The sequence below is a fragment of the Charadrius vociferus genome, unplaced genomic scaffold (assembly GCF_000708025.1).
Source record: "Charadrius vociferus isolate BGI_N301 unplaced genomic scaffold, ASM70802v2 scaffold527, whole genome shotgun sequence".
Classification (NCBI taxonomy): Eukaryota; Metazoa; Chordata; class Aves; order Charadriiformes; family Charadriidae; genus Charadrius; species Charadrius vociferus.
The window spans coordinates 86875-99967 of record NW_009649428.1 but is presented as its reverse complement, the minus strand read 5'-3'; the positions used below and the strand labels follow the sequence as shown (position 1 = coordinate 99967).

Sequence of the window (13093 nt, the reverse complement as noted above, 5' to 3'; positions counted from 1 at the left end):
GATTATCACCCCCCCACTGCTCCTCATCATGGGCACCAAGGAAACTTCCAAGTGACAATTGAAGTATCAAGCATGACTACATCTGGTGAGGGATGTGAAGGGCAACAAGAAAGGCTTCCATAGGTATCTCAGCAGCAAAAGGAGGACTAGGTAAAATGCTAATGAATGGGGCAGGAGTCCTGGTGCAAAAGGACAAGGAAAAGGCTGAGGTACGCAGTGCTGCTTTTGCCTCACACTTTACTGTTTAGACTGGCCTTCAGGAACCCCTGGTCCCTGAGACAAGTGGGAAAGTCTGGAAAAAGGAAATCTCTTATCCTTGGCAACCTGTAAACAAATTGCATCAGGTTAAGGAACATGCAAACAAATTGAACATATGCAAGTCCATGAGAGCTGATGGGATACACCCTCAGTTGCTGGTGGAGCCAGCTGATGTCATTGCAAGGCCACTCCCAATCATCTTTGAAAGATCATGGCAATAGAGGGAGGTTTCTGATGACTGGAAGAAAGATGACATTCTTGTCTTCAGAAAGAGCAGGAAGGAGGATCCGGGAAGTCTCAGGTCTGCCAGGCACACCTCAGTCCCTGGGAAGATGATGAGCAAATGCTCCTGGAAGACCTTTCCAAACAAATTAAGGATGGGAAGCCAATGAGGACAAGTCAGCATGGATTTGTGAAAGGCAAATCATGTTTAGCCAACGTGAAAGCCTTCTACGATGAGATCACTGTCTTGGCACACAAACAGAGAGCAGCAAATGTTGTTTATCACCTCTCTCAGTAAGGCTTTTGACACTGTCTCCCATCGGATCCTCATGAACAAACTGAGGAATTATGGTCTAGCTAAGTGGACAGTGGGGTGGATTGAAAACTGCCTGAATTTGTGACCCCAGAGAGTTGTGATCAGTGGCATGAGGTTCAGCTGGAGACCAAGCACTAGTGTTGTATTACAGGACTGAATTCTAGGTTTGGTGCTTTTACCATCATCATTAATGACTCAGATGATGGAACAAAGTGCACCCTCAACAGGTTTGCAGATACTACAAAACTGGGAAGACTCGTTGGGTAATCCAGAGCAATCTTGACAGGCTGGAGAAATGGTCCAACAGTAACCTCATGAAGTTCAACAAAGGGAAATGCAAAGCCCTGCACATGGAGAGGACCATGGCACCAGGACATGCTGGGGACTGACCAGCTGGAAAGAAGCTTTTCAGTCAAGACCTAGAGGTCCTAGTGAACAGGACATTGAACATGAGCCTGCAGTGTTCCCTTGTGGCAAAGAAGGCCAATGGTATCCTGGGCTGCATTAGGAAGAGCACCACCAGCTGGCTGACGGAGGTGATCCTTCCCTTCTACCCAGCACTGGCAATGACATACTGGAGTACTGTGTCTGGTTCTGGGCTCTCAGTATGACAAGTGGACATACTTGGAGGATGAAGGGATTGAGAGCAGCCCTGCTGAGAAGGGCTTGAGAGTACTGGTGGATGAAAAGCTGGACATGAGACAACAATGTTCACCCACAGCCCAGAAGGCCAACTGATTCTGCCCCTCTACTTCGCTCAAGTGAGACCCCACCTAGAGTACTGCGTCCAGCTCTAGAGCCCTCAGCACAGATATAGACCTTTTGGACCAGGTCCAGAGGAGGGCCATAAAAATGATCAGAGTGAAGGAACACCTATCCTACGAGGACAGGCTGAGAGAGTTGTTGTTCAGTCTGGAGAAGACAAGACTCTGGGGAGACCTTATTGTGGACTTTTGGTATTTAAGGGGGCCTACAGGAAAGATGGGGACAAACTTTTTAGCAGGGCCTGCTGATATAGGACATGGAGTAATGTTTTTAAGTTAAAAGAGGGTAGATTTAGACTAGATACAAGGAAGAATTATTTTTTTTACAATGAGGATAGTGAAACACTGGCACAGGTTGCCCAGAGAGGCTGTAGCTGCCCCAGCCCTGGAAACATCCAAGATCAGGTTGGATGGGGCTCTGAGGAACCTGATGTATTTGAAGATTTCCCTGATCATTGCAGGGAGGGGTGGACTAGATATCCTTTAAAGGTCCCTTCCAACCCAAAATATTCTATGATTCAATGATTCCATAAGTTCAGAAAGGGGCCACAAAGATGATTCAGGAACTAGATCATCTTTCAGATGAGGAGAGACTGAGAGAGCTGGGACTGTTCAGCCTGGAGAATACTCAGGGAGGGATTCCTGTCAATTTGTATAAATACCTTATAGGAGGATTCAAAGATGATGGAAACGGACTCTTCGCAGTAATAACTACTGAAAGGACAACAGGCAATGAACACAAATTCAAATACAAAAAATTCCATTTAAACTAAGAAAAAAATTTTACTGTGAGTGTGGTTGAACACTGGAACGGGTTTCCAAGAGTCTGTGGAGTCTGCATTCTTGGAGCTTTTTAAAAACCTAGTGGGATATAGCCCTGAGCAACTTGCTGTACCTGACTCTGCTTCGAGCACAGGAGGTGGACTAGCCGATCTCCAGAGATCCCTTCAAACCTGAACTGAATTTCTCTGAAAATGGCCAAAATAAAACACTGCTTCTTGCATGTCATGTTAGAAGTTTACAACATTGTTATGAACACTTGAGTTACTCACCTTAAAGTCTCCTCATAAGTGAGAAAGAAGAACTTCTCAAGCGCTCTTCACAGTCACGTTTAGATGCCTGCTTAAAGATGTGATGAGACTGTAGAATTGCCTTGCCATTGAACAGAAATCTATGGCAGCATGAGCATGGACTGTAGTAGTCCAATTTCAGTCAGGTGAATGTCCCACAGTACTGTGGGGGAAAGTTTAAATATCATATCAGTGAATGTGGAGTGATTTTCATCACACTAGATTCCTTGTGATGTGGAAGCATTAGAGATTATATCTTAAACTCTGACCTACGAGGCTATGAAACTACTGGGGGAATAACAGAGGTGATTGAGATGCCACCAGGTATCTGAGACATCAAACACAGAGCTATGAGTGATGAACAGAACTGGCAGGAGATTAGTACTCTTCTGGAGTGCCAGCCACAAGGCAGGTGAGATCCTCCAAGGAACCTGAACATCTATGTTTAGGTACATGGCTAGCTTTCCTCATGTCTTTCATTGTCAGACAATGACTATTTTATTAGAAGGGGTATTCTTATTTTAATTTTCCTTTTATTTCTTCCAAGACTGTCTTGCCTCGTTCCTACGAAGAATATTTCACCCATGCAAAGGCGTCTTCTCAAGTGGACCTGGTGCGTTATTGTGCTTCTTTACTATTTTGTGGTTTGGGGGTTGGTGTTTTTTTTTTAATTTTTAAATTTATCGTTCTTTTCTGCTTGCCCCATGTTTTCCTTAGGGGACTGAGAGGAGTATCAGCCAGGCACCAGGAAACCCAGGCGTTCTTGTCTCAATAAGCACCCTGACATTTTGGAGGGATTCACTTGTGTCAGACGCAATATACTAATGGGCTTCTGGAAAGATGGTGTTACTGCACTCTTGTGCAGCTGCTGTGGCTGGGCAGTGCAAGTGAAGCCTGCACCACACAGATCAAGGCTCACGCTCGCATTCATGTCCAAACCTCTTGCTTGTCCGCACTGTCTGTGAGTTAGCTCCAGCTCTAGATTGTAATACAACAGATGATCTTTCCACCTGGGAAACTCGGGGACAGCAAGGATGGCAGAGCAGATGAAAGATCTAACCTGGCTCACACTCAAGTCTGCCGCTAGAGGCAGTCTGTATGCCAGTGTCTGTGGCTCTTTTGGTGTGAAAACTTAGACCTAAGATTTAGACACAAAAATCCAGATCAGGAACTGGCTCGGCTCCAGTTCCTGAAAGAAGTGCAAGTTAGCACGTATGTTCTTCCAAACATAAAATTAGCGGAAGATAAATCATATTTTATTAACCATCATTGCTGGTTGACAATAGACTTCAAGTAAAAGGAAGTAAATATTAAATATGGCACCTTTCATGGGCCTGTTATTCTGCTCTCTTTCTCCTTCTGTAAAACTCAATTTTCTCATGGATTTTTTTTTGTTTGTTGATTTTTGTTTGTTCTTCTTCCGTATTCAAATATTCACCTAGACAATTTAGATTTTAATCACTGAAACACAAAATGTGAATTTCCCACAGTGTTTAAATGTTTTCCGTTGGTAATACTGGAAGAAATCACACCAGGCTTCTCTCAAATCATCATCACATTTCTTATTCCTTTATGTATTTATGACTTTTTTAAATTCAAAATGGGAATGCAGTATTTGGAGTATATTAGAAAATTCCCATTCCCTCCAAACTATATCTCTGCTCCTTCTCCTTTTTTCATGGAACTTTTCCTCCAAGATGAACAGACAGGCCACCTGAATCCTCATATGGTTGTGCAGCTGTCCAGATGTGAATGCTCAGGGTTAGGTGTTTTACTGTCAAGACAGAAATACTCACTTTGGCACATGGTTCCTCTCACCAGTTTTAACACCTTCTTTAGGATAAGAGGAATGAGGTCAGGATTTCTGCAGATTCCACTGAATGCAGGGACTACATTTTCACTAGTTCAAGTGTCAGTTACTGCATAATCAGATATTTGGTACGATAAGTTCCACTCTGATGTAACTTTTATCTTATCTTTCTTAGAGAGCAATTCAGATACCGTCACAGATTATCAACCCGCTCTTCTTCTACTAGACCTTCAGTTGTGTGCTATAAGTGGGAGTGATCCTAAGGAACTCTTTGAGAAATTGTTGACTATATTGTCAGGCAAGTGAATGCTGCTGAGAATTCCAAGCACTTGCATTCTTAGTGAACTGTTTTTACAAATGGTGATTCTTATGTTGTGCATTCTCATATTTTCCTTTTCTTCTTCTCTCTCTTTTTAAGAAGACAGGGGAAACAGTGCATCCTACAAACTCTGCCTAGAAATGTGTAGAACTTGGGCAATGAAAACAAAGGAAGAAAGACTTGAGAGCTGTGCTGAACTTGGGAAAGAGATGGAAAAGAAATTTGGAGGCAAGTATTGTACATTATTGCTTATCATAATGATGATGGCCTCTCCACCCCAGGTAGAAATGTCCACCTGTATTTGTTGTAAAAAGTGGCAGTGTAGGTTGCCATGTATCTGCTTCTTTCATGTAACTGGCTTTTGTGCTTTTTCTCTGCTTGATCTTCCTCAGTGCATCTTGGAGAAGAAGCTATTCTAGAAAAAGCGTTACAATCATCCCGTGAGAACCTCCTGGGCAAGTTTATCTCGTTTTTAATATCTTTGATTTCCCTTTGTATTGTATGTGCTTTGAAAAATTTCAGCTCTGGAGTTTTGCCAACTTGAATTACAGTGGAAATCTTAGGTACAGCCACTGTAGGAAGACCTGGTGAAAAACACATGGCTTTCAAGTCTCATGAAAGCACTTAGAATCTACTTACATAAGTAAATAAAATAAGAGGCCTAATCCTGAACAACCACTGCTTCCCATCTGTCCTTGCTCCTGACTGAGCCTGTGTTGTCAGAAAGGTTTCTCAGGCATGCCAAACTGATGAAGTATAGGATCTTGGCATCTGCAGGTAGTGGATTAGTGAGTGGATTGCTATTGGACACCTAGGGTGTCCTGATCTCAAGTGTTGTTTGGATCTTCCATCACTACAGAAGTTTTGAAATAAAAAGCCGTCATGAACCAAGACATCCTAAAGCAAAACTGGGTTTTCTTTAACAGGCCACTACATTCTTACTGTGGGACATTTTTATTTTTTTTTGCAGCTAACCAGCATTTCTGCCCTTTTATCTAAGCTGAAGCTTGTATTCAATGAACTGAGCCCATTTAGCTTATATCTGCAATATTTAATAGACTCAGTTGTGGGTGAAATGAGGATTATTTGGTTTTGCATCAAAGAGAGGAGGAAGAGGTCTAAGCAAGACACAAATAAGTTGCAAAGAAAAATTTCACACTGAAATTCCTCAAGCACATTTGCAATGTTTAGCTGGTACATTACCTGTTTAGATCCAGGGCTCTTGCTAGTTTTATCAGCCAGAGTGATGTGTGGGCAGTTTTTGGCCAGTTCCTTCTGGTGTGAACCAACTGGTGCTCTGACATGAAATCTGGATGTTGCAGAAAGGTAATTTTTCTCTCTAATGCCTCTTCCAAGGAGTGTGTTCACAGAAAAGGCCTGGATTGCCTCTGTCTTCACAGTACAGTCCTCCAAATTCTTTCACTGGGCTGATCTTCTCATATTCTCTCACACAATCTCTGGGTTTTCTCATGGCTTTCAGCTAATATCCCTCACCTCATACAGGTGATTCTACTGGGCTGTAGCATGGCTCTCATTTCACTTGGGGTATTTTCAGCTGGAAAGAAGATGAAGAGAAACAAGAGTCCCTCTGATCCATGAGAGTGCTGTAAGAGGCCCAGAAAAGTTCAGGCATCACTGTTGTACAGCACTGGTGTAACTGGTCCACTTCAGAGCCTGTGATCCTCAAGCATGGTGAATGTGCCAGCTGGTGTAGGGCATAAGTCCTGTACACTTCGTGCCTTCAGTGGCTTATTCAAATCTGTTTCAGCTGTACTAACATTCCATTGCTTAATGTTAACTATTTGAACTAGTGGAAAGTATGGCCCTTTCTCTTCTGACACACTCAGGCCTTGGCCCTCAGGCTCTTTGTACGCTATCTGCGTATACACACCTCCGCCAGACTTTGTTGCACCAGTCAAAAAGTGAAGTTCTCTAGATTCAACTATGTTCTGAATTTATTATCTCTTCCCAGGCTCGGTGCGAGATGTCTGTATCATGGTGTATAAAACAATCCAATGTGCATTGACCTGGCAATGGGGAACGACTAATAACTTCCTTTACAACTGCCGTAAGAAAATCCAATTAAATCATGATTTGTTTATACCCAGAAAACACAGAGTGGTTATGTTAGCCAACTAGATCTATGGGGCAGAGTGCATGGGATTTAGCAGAGCTTTTAAGCTGTGTTTGTGTGACATTAAACCAAGAAAACTGCCTTTGACATTTACCTTCTTAAAACAGAGAGATAAATAGCTTTCCTTTCCAGGATGAACCCTCTTTTAACAGCATCCCATTGTGAGCAGCAAATAGACTAGTCATAAACAGAATTATTTCACACTACAGGAATCCAGATCTGCAATAGCATTGTGGATACATAAGCTCAATTCTGTCACATAAACACAGGCATCTAATGTCACACAAACTGCCCATGAGTAGAAGGGACAACATTAACTTGGAAGACACAAAATAAAACCTGTAGGACCCCTGTGCCCTTTTGGAGGAGAACCTGGAGGACACAAGAATTAAATTAAGGAGTTGGAACAGGACATCTATGTTTATTAAATTGAGTTGTGGTCCTGATGCATGAGCAGTAACATTGGTCTCTAGATTCCATTGCCTGCCCTAGCTGCGTGTTTACTTATGATCATGGAAGCTTTGGCACCTAGCGTCTAAGTAGAAACCTGCATTTAGACAACTACAGTTAGGTGTCAGGATCTCTAGCTGGCTCAGGCGTTCATTTTTCTGCTCAAAGATCTTCTTATCTTAAAACTACGGGTGCATAGTTCTAGGGGTGTGATATCTTGACCTTCAGAAAGCCCATCAGGAATTCTGGTCTGCAACTGACCACAATCAGAGAGAGAGGTAGGTCAGGGGGATTTGGATTCCTGTCAGAATACAGTAGGACATCTGGTTGGGCAGGAGAGGCAAGGAGAGGCAGGTTTCAGTACATTTTGGGGGTGCATCATCGGTGAAGACCAATGAGCTTTTTGGGCTCTGGTCACATGTATCTCTATGTATATATTTATATATGTCTTTATGAAATCTCATTGCTTTTTTTCATTGGATTAGGTGACATTCAGTCCCCTTACCTGGTCAAAACCAAAACCATCTCTTTGATTGATGCTGGCCTGGCAATAAATTCTGCCTATCCTCTGGTCCTTCGAGCACAGCGTCGAGCAGATCTGATAATTTCCTTTGATTTCAGTGCTGGAGATCCTTTTGAGGTATATGTGTGGCTATGGCTTTGGAGAACCTCCTTTGGGGTCATCGCGTTGGAAACTACAGAAATGCATTAAAATCATTGTGTGTGAGTTGACTCAGGCAGAATGCAAGAACAACCACAAAACCACAGATGAAAGACAAAGAACAAATTGAATCTCAGTACCTCACAAATTGGGGAGTCTCTGAAGCAACACCCCAGCAGACGAACACGAGCAGGGCATGCAGGCATCACAGAGCAGGAGAAAGTCCTTGTTAGCAGGATCGTGTGAGCTCCAACTTGCTTTTCTCGCCCACTTTTCAAGGGTTCAAGCAGGCGTAGTTTTCCACTGTGCTTTGATCTTCTTCAACAACAAGGCAGTGATATCATATATGCTAGATAAGGTGCCCCTGAGTCCATCCCAGGCTTACGTTATCTAAGTGCAGATGTTCCACTTGCAAGCACACAAGGCTGAACAACAATTAGTGTGATATATGTGTTGTCCAGCACCCCAGGTGCACATCACTTGAGCGTGTTTACAATCCTCCTCGCCAATCTTCCATTATCTTCCCACATGTTGCCAAAACAATTTTCAAAGAAATGTCTGAACAGACTCTGACAGGTTGGTACACTGATCATCACATTGTTTGGGCTTCTTTTTCAGGTAGTTGGCAGAAATGGATACTTATAGAATGTGAGTCATTTTGTCTGTCTTGTTCACAGGTATTGTATGGCAACCTACCAAAGGTTATCAAGTTGTCAGGCTACCAAGGGTGCATCAGGGCAGCAGGGGAAAAGCTCACAAATTTCTTAGCCTCCATATCTTCCTCAGGGATGATAATTTTTCTGTGTGCAAGTGATATTACTCCTTCCTTAAGGACAGTTGATGACTTTCATTTAAGAGGTCAGATGAGGTCATCCTGGTGAGTAGGATGAGGAAATGTGCTGTTGACACTGAATTCTTCCATATTGTCAGAGGAGCTAGGTTGGGGAAGGACACCATACAGAATTATCGCCATTCCTTGCTGTAGTTTGTTTTCCTTCCAAACATAGTGTTTGATTTGGAATTTCTTTTGGAGGATGATTCAAGTTGCTGATGTTTAGTGTCTCATAAGAATTTAAAATGTGCTAGGATATCTCAAATTGATGCTTCTCTGTGTATTTTCAGTGTGGTAGCTTTAGGGAAAGTGGAGGCAGCTGCATCCAGAGGCTCTGGCTCCTTTTGGGCATCTTACAGATGGCATTGAAAAGAGATTAACTGATCTCTTCAAGTGCCCACTCCCGTTTGACTACAAATCAGATTGTCAGGGAGCACTGAGGGCCAGCTCCTCCCTAAGGGACAGGGATTCAGGCTCAATTACAAGACCAGCATGGCAGGGGCCTCACCAGCCAGGGTCCAGCACGGCAGCATCTGAGAGAGACAAGCAGGTCCGAGGATGGCAGACAGGGTCAATCATGTGTCCAGATTATCAGGCAAGTCCATGATGAAAAGGCAGGTCCAGGGTCAATCTGGAAAGTCAGTCCATGGGTTGGGGTGTGGATCAATGGAGTCCATGCCTAGACATATCTGTGGCTGAGCTGAACACTGATACTTGCACAACATCAGTGATGCCCCTGGGCCAATGGGAAGGGTATGGGAGAAGGCTCCAGGACCATTAAGGCCTATTAGTGCATTCAGGACCCTGCCTTCCAACCCAGTAAAGTGTGTCCTCATTCTTGGGAGGTCCAGGGTCAGAAGGGCTTTGCTGGAGAGTGATTTCACTGCTGTGGTTGTCAGTGGTCTATTTCAAGGGACACAGAGCCAGGGCAAGGTCTGGCAACTGAGAAGGGGATATCGCATGAGAGATTTGGGGTTGGGTAGGGTTGTTCAGGCTGGGGTCCAGCCTGGATTGGGAGCAAAGAGGGTGGTGCAGGGGGTTCTCTGAGCTGCTCCTGGCAAGCCTTGGAGGGCTGGAAGGCTTGAGGAAGGATCAGGAGCCTGGGAATGGGTAGGAGGTTGGCACTGTGGGGATATCAAAGCCCAGGGTCAGGCTTGCCCCTCAAGGGGAGTCATAGCAGCAGGGTCCTGCACATGGGTGGGCCAGGCTCCTTGGTGCTTGGCACAGGGCTCAGGAAGGCCTAGGCTAACTGTCAAGGGACAGCTGCCCCTAAGTGAGAGGGAGCCAGGCGCGATAACAGAGCAGGCAGGGCAGGGCCTTGCCAGCCAGCACCCAGTTTCACAGGTTCCTAGTGAGACAAGCAGGGCAGGCAGATGGCAGTCGGGTTCAACCAAGGCTTGGAATCATCATGCAAGTCTGTTGTGATGAGGCAGGTCCAAGGTCAATTCAGGAAGTCAATGCAGGTGAGGGCTGGTGGCAGGTAAGGATCAGGCGTGCTGAGGGTAACCAGGCCAGTGATTGCTGGGCAGGTCCATAGTGATGACACCATTCCAAGCTGGGAAGTCATCCTTTGGGTCAAGGCTCAGATCTAGAGAGCCAAGGCACAGGCATGACTGTGGCTGAGCAGGAGACCATTGCACCTAGGACATAGCTCATGTAGAGGTTGAAGGCTCAGGTCTGAGATTTGATGTAGCTCACGGGCCCATGGGAAGGATCTGGTCCTTACCAACTCACACCTCAGCAAGAATAAAGGGAAAGGGGGTTGGAAAATCTAATACTCCAGGGAAGAAGAGCAAAAACCTTTATTAGAGGTAAGAGAAGCCCTTACCAGAAGGCAAAACACTTTTTGACAGACAGTATTTACAGCAAAATAGATCTTTTCCCTTTGAGGAGATCTCATATGAGTATCTGTAAGAATTTTGCTCAGTTTCCCTTTGTGTAGGCTTTTTCTTCCTAATATACTCAATTTCATTTTTCCTTTTACAAACAAGCTCAACATGACCCAGCAATGTGCACTCGCAGCCCAGAAAGACAACCATATCCTGGGCTACATCAAAAAGAGCATGACCAGCAGGTCAAGGGAGGTGATTCTCCCCCTCTACTCCTCTCTCATGAGACCCCACCTGGAGTGCAGTGTCCCTCTCTGGGGCCCCCAACACAAGAGGGACATGGACCTGTTCAAGCAAGTCCAGAGGAGGCCACAAGGATGATCAGAGGGCTGGAGCACCTATCCTATAAGAACAGCCTGAGAGAGTTGGGGTTGTTCATCCCAGAGAAGAGAAGGCTCCAGGGAGACCTTATTGCCGCCTTTCAGTACTTAAAGGGGGCCTACAGGAAAGATGGCGAGGGACTCTTTATCAGGGAGTGTAGTGACAGGACAAGGGGTAATGGTTATAAACTTAAGGAGTGTAGGTTTAGACTGGATTTTAGGAAGAAATTCTTGACTGTGAGGGTGGTGAGACACTGGCACAGGTTGCCCAGGGAAGTTGTGGATGCTCCATTCCTGGAAGCGTTCAAGGCCAAGTTGGATGGGACTTTGAGCATCCTGGTCTAGTGGAACGTGTCCCTGTCCATAGCACAGGGGTTGGAACTAGCTAATCTGTAAGGTCTCTTGCAACCCAAACCATTCTATGATTCTATGAAATTTCATTACAAATGAGGGCAAATGTATAGTATTGTTTCTGTAATTCCTCCCATTTAAACATATACGCATAGGGGATGAATTTTGGGGAGCTTGAGTTAAAAAAGCCCTTGCTAGGCTTTCCAAATGTTGCCACTATTTCATACCATTCCAGGAAAATGTTATGAGAAGTTTGATTGTCTTTTATGACTATAAGAGTCATCATGTCTTTAGCTACAGCTCCATCTTTTCCCAATAGTGATTAAAGGGACAAATCCTGAGAATCTAACCCCCAAGGCAATTCAGTGGAGTGACAGAAATACCAAGGTGTCAGTAAGTGCCTGTCTATGGGAGAGACTAGTCATGTTCTGAGTGCCTTAAGGCCCCATCTTTGATTGTGAAGTGCATTCTTTGCAGAGAGGTTGTTGGAATGAATTGTGTAAGATCCCAGTTACTCTGGGAAGCTTGCGTAAGGTGGCTGCTGTTCACAACCCTTGTGCCGTCTAGAGCAGAATACTGCAAACCCATTCAGAGAAGAGTGAAAAAGACTCAAAGGTTGTTTCTTCTCCTCAACTCCTGAACAGTTGGGAGTAATATTTCTCAGACCACAGAAATCTCAGTTTGTGCAAGCACCCAACAAACGCCTACCCCAGTCAATGCTTTCATGCAAAATACAGCCAACATTAAAGTTAATGTGTGCCTTCAATCAAGTGGGTTAGTGTCTCCCTTTGATGGCAGATCGACATAAGTGACACGTAGTGAGTTTTTAATTTTGAGTGGTAGAGCAACAGGATGGGTTGCTTTGGAAAGCAAAATTTCTTTTGAAAGTCTGTTAACCTGGTGATGTCTTCAGACTATTTTATAGATGCCAAATCCTTTTCATTTGGGTGTCTTTCAGCATCAGCATCATGGCCTTTCTGGGTACAGCTGTAATTTGTTAAACAAAGGTTCTTGCTAGGAGTGACCCCAGGAGTGTTTGATTTTCATTTATATTCTAGACTTAGCCTGTTCCTCAGAGAATGCTTGAGGAAAACTTAGGATTTTAAATATAGTAAACTATAATTAAGTAGAACCTAAGAAACTGATCGTCATTGTTCTGTAGCAATTAATGTTATTCCTGGAGAGAGGATAGGTTTATTCTAAGAGATCAAAAAACAAGCAAACCCACTAAAAAATGCATACAATTTCTCTGTGTCTCAGACTATCAAGGCAACAGCTATATACTGCCAGAAAAACCATATTCCGTTTCCCAAGATAGAAGATAAGAAAATGGATAAGGACAACCCTTCTGATTGCTACGTCTTCCGAGGAGACAACGCATGCCCTACAGTCATGCACTTTCCACTCTTCAACACCGTGAATTGTTTTGGTAACTTGTACACTATGCATCTTTGTCTCTGTATACTTGCATTTCATATTCTCAGTTTCCAGAGCCATGCATTTCAGAGTCCTTCTTTACTCAGCACTGCAGCCGTGAATGAACACAGGAAAAAAGGAACAGGGCAGGATCTATGTATCATGGATAGAGGCTTACATGGGCATTAATAGACTCGCCCTGTCAGATAGGTGATGTATGTCCTGAGCTACAAGGATTTTTTTGGTTTGTTCTGTAAATCAGTGTAATTGAATTGTGGTCC

At 44.1% G+C, this 13093-nt stretch overlaps 1 protein-coding gene across 1 annotated transcript in view; it reads left to right on the top strand.

The window, feature by feature from the left end:
* PLA2G4C (phospholipase A2, group IVC (cytosolic, calcium-independent)) overlaps positions 1–13093 on the top strand; it is a 53812-nt gene that overhangs the window by 40173 nt on the left and 546 nt on the right. Inside the window, exons 8-10 of the mRNA XM_009889497.1 lie at positions 4616–4738; positions 7829–7983; positions 12657–12825. Coding sequence (XP_009887799.1) covers positions 4616–4738; positions 7829–7983; positions 12657–12825 — 447 coding nt within the window. The remainder of the gene's footprint in view (positions 1–4615; positions 4739–7828; positions 7984–12656; positions 12826–13093) is intronic.